Consider the following 10,582-nt stretch of genomic DNA (forward strand, 5'->3'; position numbering starts at 1 on the left):
AATATATATATATATATATATATATATATATATATATATGTATATATATATATCAGTGGCATGTAAGAGTATTCATTTCACTCCCGGAGTGGTTGGTGTTAGGAAGAGCATCCAGCTGTAGAAACCATGCCACATCAGCCTGGAACCTGGTGCAGCTCTCTGGCTCATCAGCTCCAAAACCATCTAATCCATGCCAGCATGGAGAGCAGACATTCAATGATGATGATAATATATACATAGATATAGATATACACATATCAGTGTGCATGTATGACAAAGTGCAAATGTGCTGAGAGAAAAGTTGGCAGAAGAGGAATCAGATACAGCACGCAAGAGAGAAGACTGCATTGGTTTGGACATGTGATGCGTAGAAATGAAGACAGCTGTATAAAGTGTCAATCACTGAAAGTGGAGTGTACCTGTGAAAGATAGAAACCCAGGGAAATATGGAGTGGCGTAAAGAGAGCTGATTTGAAGATGTTGGGCTTCACAGAGGAGATGACAATGGACCAAGATGTCGGGTGGTGTGAAGTTCTACACAGCTCAGCGAAACTGAGTTCTGGAACTGCTGTGTGTTCCATCCACATGCAACATTAAATTTTTCACACATCCTACTCCAATAAACCAAATTACTTCTCTTCATCCCCTCTCCACTTCTTCACACACTATGTGTATCTCTCCCACCCCACTCCTGTTCTCCCTGCCCTGTCTACGTTCATGTGAACTCTGTACTCATGCAACTGAGCAGTGCTCTACAAAGCCATTAATATTCTCATCCTTGTACCTCAAGAGTATGCTCCAGCACATTGCCACCATATCTCCTTCACTCCCACTCATTCTTGTTCTCTCCCATTCTCACTTGCTTTGCCTCTCTCTCCCTCTCACTGCAATAACCAGGTATCCCTCCCCTCTACGGTCAGACATCTGTTTTTGTCTCTCTGTCATACTCTAACCTCTCATCACCTGGCAAAAAGCCACCTCCTTCAATATCTTTGCCTTGCAAGTTATTTGGTGGTCTTGCTGGTGCCACATAAAAAGTATCCAATCCACTCTGTAAATTGGTTGGCATTAGGAAGGTCATCCAGCTGTAGAAACTATGCCAAACCAGCCCTCTTTACACTTTTATGGAACATCCCCCTCTATCACTTCTACTACTTATACCCCCCCCACACACACACACACTTCCCTATGGGTAGACCTGCTGCTAATTCTCACTCTGACTCTTTCTGTCTTTCTCTCTCCCACCTGATCCTGCTCGGGTAGTCAAGTATCTCCTCTATAATAAGTCAACTATCTTTGTCTCTTTATCATATTCCAATCTCTCACCTGACACACAGTCACTTTGCTCAGTTCCACTCCCTCTCTCAGCTATTTGGTGACTCCACTGGTGCTGGTGCCATATAAAAAGCATCTGTTTTGGCTCACTATAAAAAATACTCATATAAATGCTTATTGAAAGGCTTTAGGATATCGTTTTTGCTGCAATACGCAGATCCTCTCAAGCACAGCAAAATGCCAATCATCTCAGTCCTTTGTCCTCTGTAAGACCCCAACATCTTGGGATCAGCCTTCAATACTGCATCCCATATCTTCCTGTGTCTCCCTTTTCCATGAGTTTCATCCACTTGCACCTTATTATTAGCATAATTATAGATAAGGTAACAAGCTGGCAGAATCATTAGTGCACTGGACACAATGCTTCATGACATTTCATCTGTCACGAGTTCAAATTCTGCCGAGGTTGACTTTGCCTTTCATCAGTTTGGAGTTGATAAAATAAAAACCAGTTGAACATTGGGATTAATGTTGCTGATTAATCCCCGCTCACCCCAAAATTTCAGGTCTTGTACCTAGAAAAGATTATTATTATAAATAGAAAAATAATAAGAAGTAAAACAGAAAGTAGGCTGAAATGTAAAGAGATTGTAAGCTTATAGAAATTAACAAAGTAGAACTGTGAAATATTAATTATTGCTCAACTTCTGATGTTGATACAGTGCAGCCATGAGTGTGTGTTTAAAAAGTTTGCTTCCTAACCCATGGTTCCGGGTTCAATCTCCTTGCATGGCATCTTTGGCAAGTGTCTTCCACTATAGCCCTGGGTCAACCAAAGCTTTGTGATTACATTTCGTTAATGGAGATGACAAAGGACCAAGACGATTGCTGATTCACTGTACTCAAGAAAACCTGTCCAACACAACAAAAATAACATTCTAAGAGCATTCTGGTTAGGCTTCTAACCCATTTTACCCCACCAAGCATTCTTCACACGTTGTTCCCCTCACACCCAGCCCTTCATCATTCCGCTATATAAGGCACTACCTGAAGGCTGTAACCACCTCAGAGTAGTATGGACACTCATGACGCCTTCCCATTACCCCTCCCCCCAATACTATTTCACTAATCATCTTTCATCTCTCTGCTCCGTTCCATTAAACATCTCATACCTGCTTTCATTCTCCTCAGCACCCTTGCATCTATGCCATCACACCCCACACACTATAGCTCCTCCTCTACATCTCCTTCCATTTCCACTTCATAATCTTCCCCTCAACCTTCTGTTCTCTCCCTCCTGAGCCACTTCCATCTCTTCTCTACACACGTCCCATTAACCAAACCTCTTTTACTTTCATCTCCTACCACCTCTTACTTTCCCCTCACCTATTGTTTCTATCCTTTCTTAGACTCACCTTCTTGCATCCTGAGAGTTTGCTCTTACACTGCATCACACACATCTTTATCCTCTTCCAACTACTTTGACACTCCTATATAATGTGGTAGCCACATACCCCCCCCCCCTCATGCTTGTCCCTCTATCATACTTTAGTCTTGGCATAAACTCATCTCGTCACTGCCTTTAACACTCCCCTCATTAAGTAGGATGAGTTCCCCTCCGCCCACTTTTTCTTGCTCTCTGTTTGTCTTGTGAGTTACTCAACAAAATCGCTTGTGCCAGTGGTACGAAAAGGACCTTTTCTGTTGCTGTCACCGATCTTAATTTTTTAAAATTTTATATTAATTGTTTTCAAATTTGGTGTACTGATGTAGTTTTGTATGCTAACTATGGAAAAGAAATTTACTTTTGTCATAAATTTATAAATAAAAATTAAGAGATTTTTAAAGCTTGCCAATTTTGGGTAATTTTAGCCAATTGAAAGCCACAGACACATTGGTGCCTGTTTCCATTGTAACAAGCCAAGGTGCTGTCTGATTAAAACGTCTATTTTCTGTGACAAGTACCTATTTCCTGAATGTTTCCCTGTTATTCTAATACTAGAAATGACTATTCCAAAAAGTCTGGGAATAAACTGATATACTATGAAATGTGGGAAGAGAAAACAGAAATATCATCATCATCATCATTTAACATCCACTTTCTATGCTGGCATGGGTTGGACGGTTTGACTGAGGTTTGGAAAGCCAGTGGCTGCACCAGGATCCAGTCTGGTCTGGCAATGTTTCTACAGCTGGATGCCCTTCCTAACGCCAACCACTCTGAGAGTGTAGTAGGTGCTTTTTATGTGCCACCAGCACAGGGGCCAGTAAGGCAGTCCTGGCAGTGATCATGTTCAGATGGTGCATTTTATGTGCCACTGGCACAAGAGCCAGTCAGGTGGACCTGATATTGACCACGTTCGGATAGTGATTTTTACGTGCCATCAGCATGAGAGCCAGCCAGGGGGCACCTGCCCAAGCTACGATATTGGTTTTACTTGACTCAAATGGTCTTCTCAAGCATATCATATCGCCCGATGCATCAGGAGTATTCTTAACAGGGCTGGACATGCGTGGCTGCAATCTCACTTTAGTTGCTTGGTCTTCTCAATCGTAACGTATCTCTAAAGGTCCCAGTCTCCTGTCATTGCCTCTGTGAGGCCCAATGTTCGAAGGTCATACTTCACCACCTCATCCCAAGTCTTCTTGGGTCTACCTCTTCTACAGGTTCCTTCAACAGTTAGAGAGTGGCACTTCCTCACATAGCTGTCTTCATTCATACATAACACATCGCCATGCCAGCACAGTCGCCTCTCTTGCACACCACATCTGATGCTTCTTATGCCCAACTTTACTCAGGACACAATTTGATTACAGTAAAAAAAATTAAGAGAGAAGGTAAAAGATGAAGAAAGCAAAGAAATAGACACATCTTCTTGCAATCTACAACAGAACAATGAACAGACATTCATCATCATCATCATCATCGTTTAACGTCCGCTTTCCATGCTAGCATGGGTTGGACGATTTGACTGAGGACTGGTGAAACCGGATGGCAACACCAGGCTCCAGTCTGATTTGGCAGAGTTTCTACAGCTGGATGCCCTTCCTAACGCCAACCACTCAGAGAGTGTAAATAAACTTTACCTTGTTTCGAGAGGTTAACATAAATAGATCAGTATATACAGATGTCTTCATTATATAGAATAACAGTAAAAAAAAAAAAGGTATAGAATAAATGTAAAACTCAATAATAAATCAATATTAAAATGAAATAATTTAGCAATTTCTGTATTTATTGGACAAATACATATTGGAAATTGCTATTAGCAATAACAAAAATATAAATTGAATAACAAATTTCTGCTTGGAAACCATATTATTAAGATAAAGAAACAAGGATGCTGCAATTGGGTGAAATCTTTAATATATCTTTATTGAGGGAGAAAAATCAGTTAGTTGTAAAGAGACAACTTTAGCATCATATTATATAAAACGATGTTTAATCAGCAGCCACTGTAGTCACATTCAATGAGAGGACAGTACAAATGATGACCTATTCATAATGATGGAAATAACACTGCTTTGCAATGTTTTAACTTCCGTGTAATTGTCTTAATTTGAATATAAAGTTAACAGCACTTGAGATATAATTCTAGAAGATCCTTTAAAGATGGCTATTTCAATATCAAACAGAGTATCTAACATGTCCTACAAGAAGAATGAAGCTCAGAAATGGAAAGAAACTGCAACTTCAAAAGGAATTCTAATATTTTTACAAATAAACTTTTCAAGTATTTTTTCAGAGATTGTATTAAAAAAAACAAAAAAACAACCAGGGTTGTGCTGAGAAATATAACATGAACATTTCTATATTTTGATTGTTTTACATTTATTTTTCATTAGTTTAATGCCATTGTTAAGTGAGTTACAGGGATTCTAGTTTTTACTGTTTTATATATGTTGTGTACTTTATATATATTCATATCATCATCATTTAACATGTTTTCTGTGCTGACAAGGGTAGGACAGTTTGACAGGATCTGGCAAGCCACCGCACTTCATGTGTTCCAGTGTCAGTTTTGCTATGATGCCCTTCCAAACACCAACCATTTCACAGTGTGTACAAAGTAATTTTTTCATGCTACGAACACCAGTGAAGTGGCTAATTTGAAAGAGAAAAAGAACAAGTTTGTGCGTTTGTTTTGCTATGTATGATAACTGCTTCTATATCGTTTTCTGTAGTTCACATATTCCTGTATCACATTCTTTCTCCCTCTCAGTTTCAGTTAGGGTTAGGGGCATTTGTTGTAAAACAGTTTTTTTAAACTATTACTGATAATGCAATACAAAAACAGAAGCCAGGGCTTCTATCAACTATTCTTTTGTGACTGTATGGCAGCCCCTTCCATTTCTGGCAAGATAGAGGTATGACGCACTTTCCCAGTTCCTTGATGCATTCCAAAGTAAGGCAGCATTGTACTTTGCAATACACCTTTCCAAGAGTTAACCTCAATCAAGTTCTTTTGGGTTCATAACATTACCAAAACAGTTGCTGTTGTTAATACCATTAAGCTCTTTATTTCAATAGAGCTGTACTGGATTCTTTGTGCTTAGTCATACAATAACACATGTGTAAGATGTCTGAAATATTCTGCCTGTTTAATTTTCAAATTTTTAAATCTATCTCTTTACATAGTTTCTCCTACTACACTAGCAACTACTTTTTTACTGCTCTATTATATGAAGAAGCCATGATGAAAAAATATTAAAATGTTCAAAAAAAAAAAAAACATTCTTTTCAGCCCAAGTGGTAGACATACAAATGTTCCAAAGCCTTTTCTCAACAAAATAATCCAATAATCATATTAAAAAATTTTTTTTTACATGAAATAAAATTGGTAGTAATCCAATTTTCATGAAGCTTCAAAACAGAATAGTTTCTATGATAGGCAAAAGGCCACACATTTGTGGATGGGGGCAAGTGGGATAAGCAATTATATCGATCCGAGTACTTGACTGGTATTTTACCAGATCATCGCAGGATCTGGATATAGAATCTAAAGGGACATAAACACATGGTCAAGGGTTCAGTTACACTGTGTGGTACCATGAGCAAGTGTCTTCTACTATAGTCTAGAGCTGACCAAAGACTTGTGAGTGGATTTGGAAGACAGAAACTGAAAGAACCCTGTCATGTTTGTGTGTGTGCCTGTCTACCACCGCTTGGCAGCCAGTATTGGTGTTTACATTCCTATAACTTAGCAGTTCAGGAAAAGAGACTGATAGAATAAATACCAGGGTAAAAAAAAAAAAAAAAACAAGTACTGGAGTGGATTCATTTAGCTAAAAAATTCTTCAAGGTGGTACCCCAGCATGGCCACAGGCTAATGACTGTAACAAGTAAAAAATAAAAGATAAATCCCAAAGTCTATTCAAATGTCTACTCATCAATGTTATTTCAGTTTACAGTCACAAAATGATAAATTTTGTTATGTTTCACAATTGAAAAGTTTCACTCCAGTGTGTATTTGTTTGTGTGCTTTTAAGAGATTGTTAGTGATAAAAGATTTCCCACACAGATCACAATAATAAGGTCTTTCTCCAGTGTGGATTCTTTTATGGACTAAAAGACTGCAATTGACAGAGAAAGATTTGCCACAAATGTCACAGTGAAATGGTTTTTCTCCAGTGTGGCTACGTATATGGATAACAAGACTTGAATTATTAATGAAATATTTACCACATATCCCACAATGAAACAATTTCTCTCCACTGTGTATCCTTTTGTGACTGGTTAAATAGCTATTATCGACAAAAGATTTACCACATATATCACAATGATATGGTTGTTCTCCAGTGTGTATCCGTGTATGTCTTTTTAATTTACTGTTAGAGACAAAAGACTTGTCACATATTCCACAGTGATAAGGTTTTTCTCCTGTGTGACTTCGTATGTGAATAACAAGACTTGAATTTTGAATGAAAGATTTGCCACATATATCACAATAAAATGATTTTTCACCAGTGTGGATTCTCTTGTGTTTCCTTAAATCACTGTTATAAACGAAAAATTTCCCACATATATCACAGTGGAAAGGTTTTATTCCAGTGTGTATTTCTTTGTGTCTGGCTAAATTACTGTCAGAGACTAAATACTTGCCACATATATCACAGTGAAATGGTTTTTCTCCAGTGTGACTTCGGATATGGATAATTAATTTTGCATTATTCATGAAGGATTTTCCACAGATTTCACAGTGGTATGGTTTCTCTCCACTGTGTAATCTTTTGTGTGTTGTTAAATAGCTGTTATCAACAAAATACTTCCCACATATATCACACTGATACGGTTTCTCTCCAGTATGACTACGAATGTGTATAACAAGTTTTGAATTACTCATCAATGATTTCCCGCATATCTGACAGTGGTAGGTTTTCTCTCCAGTGTGGATTCTTCTGTGTTTTGCCAAACTACTATTATCAATAAAAGATTTCTCACATAACCCACAGTGATAGGGTCTTTCTCCAGTGTGGATTCTTTTGTGTTTTGTTAAATCACTTTTGCAAATAAAAGATTTTCCACATGTTTCACACTGAAACGGTTTCTCTCCAGTGTGGATTCTCTTATGACTTGTTAAATAACTATTATCAAAAAAAGATTTGCCACATATATCACAGTGATAAGGTTTTTCTCCAGTGTGACTGCGTATATGGATGACAAGATTTGATTTATTAATAAAAGATTTCCCACAGATTTCACAACAGTATGGCCTTTCTCCAGTGTGGATTCTATTATGCCTTGACAAACTACTATTGTCGACAAAAGATTTCCCACATATATCACAGTGATAAGGTTTCTCGCCAGTATGAATTCTTTTGTGTCTTGTTATTTTACTGAGTGAAACAAAACATTTCCCACATACATCACAATGGTAGGATTTCTCTTCAGTGTGGATTCTCTTGTGTCTTCTTAACTTGCTGTTCGACACGTAAGACTTCCCACATACTTCACAGTGAAATGGTTTTTCTCCAGCGTGGATTATTTTGTGACGTTTTAACTTATTGCAATTTACAAAATACTTCCCACAGATTTCACAGTTAAAGAGTTTTCCTTTGTCATGTATTTCTTTGTGTGTAAAGACTTCCTCTTCTGAAGAAAATGTCTCCTTACAAATCTCACAGCAATATTCAGTTAAGTTTTTGTCTGGCGATGTTTGTTTAGTAAATGTTTCACTAGATAAAGATTTCTCACCACTGCATGTTTCTGTTACTGAATCGATATTGTTAAAAACAGGTGCGTTATTAAAAGTGTCCAAGGGATTAACGTCTTCCATATTAAATTCTTTGAGAAGTCTTTAAAACTGAGAAATGCCAATTAATATATGATAAGGTACAGCTTCTTGTTTCTGATAGGATTGCTTGCATGTGCAGAAAATAGGCAAAGCAGATATATTTTCTACTTACCATTTAAATACTTGTGGCATACGCGGTCCTCTCCACATCTGCTGTTGTAGACAAAATACTTCTTTCTCTATGTTAAAAAATGTGGAGAGGGTTAATGGATAATAAGTGGGGGAAATAAATTAAAATAATAATAAAGAGAGAACGAGGATCCATAAAGAAGTGATAGAAGAGATTATGGTGAAAATAATGTTTTTTTCTGTAATAGTTTGTAAAGGAAAGGTTTTCATTAAACAAGGAAAACAAAAACCTGATGTTGTAAATAGAAAAAAGGTGTGTGTGTGTGTGTGTGTTCAATACAGGATGTTTGTATATATATATATATATTTATATATGTGTGTGTGTGTGCATGGAGAGTCAATAAATCAGTATTCACGAATAGTGAAAGAGTAGAGAAAACGTTCTGTGGTAGCAATACAAATATAATCCGCGATCTTCAGTTAAAAAGTTTCTGCTTCTCAGTTGTTGGGGATCCTTTGTTCCCTGTAAAATAGGGAGGCAAATAATTTAAGGTTGGACTAGTTTCTAACGAAATAAGATATTTAATCTGGCAGATGTAAGAAAAGCGGATCTTAAAGATGTTATCCACAAACATTAATATTCATCTTAACACCAGATAATTACTAGACATGATGCAGTCTTAATGAACTGAACTAATTACACCAGCGGTGCTATGGAAAATGATTCCCTTGTGTGAATGATACCGGCGTCATAACTTAAAAGTCCCCGACATAATTTAAGATAACCAGAATTACCTTCAATTGTATCCGTTGTGGTAGTGGTGGTGGTGGGGTTCTCCGTCGTTCGACGATGAGGACTCAGTTGCTCGCTTAATTGAACTACGTGGCCTGAACGAACGTTTAATTGGCTAAGTATTCCTTAGACATGTTTAGCTTGAACGTAATAATGAGCGTTGGGCCTCAGGGAGGCAAAGTGGTCGAGTTCCTTCAAGCGTTACATCTACACACTACATTTGGTTGTGGGCCACATCATACCGATGTGATTCTACATGTTCTATATCCGTTACGTCATACATCATTTCGCTGCATTGCACAAACTCGTGAAAACAATTACGGCCTTCACCAAACGCCTGCTGCAGCTCTTACAAGCTATCCTAGACATGTAAGATTCATGTTGTTAATATTCTGTTTAAACTGCTGCAGATTAACATGAGCAGAGAGAAGCTTCCGGAGAAATGATGTTCTGTGATTGAAGGAGTGGTTAGCATGAGGGGAAAGAGTGGTTGGGTGCACCAAATGTGTCAAGAGGAGAGATAAGTGGGACATCATCATCATCATCGTTTAACGTCCGCTTTCCATGCTAGCATGGGTTGGACGATTTGACTGAGGACTGGTGAAACCAGATGGCTGCACCAGGCTCCAATCTGATTTCGCAAAGTTTCTACAGCTGGATGCCCTTCCTAACGCCAACCACTCCAAGAGTGTAGTGGGTGCTTTTACGTGCCACTGGCACGAAGGCCAGTCAGGTAGTACTGGCAACGGCCACGCTCAAAATTGTGTATTTTATGTGCCACCTGCACAGGAGCCAGTTCGGCGGCACTGGCAACGATCTCGCTCGAATGTCTTTACACGTGCCATCCGGCACAAGTGCCAGGAAGGCGATGCTGGGCACAGGTGCCATTGACGGTGAAGCCAGTCAGCTCTGAAGAACAGAGGTCAAGGTAGTAATGGTAGAAAAGATAGAGATAGAGATAGCATGCTTATGAACTAGAAGCTGGAGTAGTATGTCTGTTAGTGATGGAGTGTTAATCAACCAAGTAGCCCTCCTCTGGATGCAGTCCAGAATGTCAGTATGGGTAGCAGTAGCACTATCCCACTATGGGTTTCATTTGAAAATTGTTAGTATCTGTTATGGGCTGAAATATCTTTCAGTTCAAAATAGA

The 10,582-nt window shown here is 38.4% G+C and overlaps 1 protein-coding gene across 1 annotated transcript; it reads right to left on the minus strand.

The window, feature by feature from the left end:
* Nucleotides 1-4,625: 4,625 nt before the first annotated feature.
* Nucleotides 4,626-9,382, minus strand: LOC106867901 (zinc finger protein ZFP2). The gene has a single exon (XM_014912970.2). The coding sequence runs from the start codon at nucleotides 8,550-8,552 to the stop codon at nucleotides 6,708-6,710; it is 1,845 nt and encodes a 614-aa protein (XP_014768456.1). The 5' UTR covers nucleotides 8,553-9,382; the 3' UTR covers nucleotides 4,626-6,707.
* Between the last annotated feature and the right edge of the window lie 1,200 nt (nucleotides 9,383-10,582).

The sequence above is a fragment of the Octopus bimaculoides genome, chromosome 1 (assembly GCF_001194135.2).
Source record: "Octopus bimaculoides isolate UCB-OBI-ISO-001 chromosome 1, ASM119413v2, whole genome shotgun sequence".
Classification (NCBI taxonomy): Eukaryota; Metazoa; Mollusca; class Cephalopoda; order Octopoda; family Octopodidae; genus Octopus; species Octopus bimaculoides.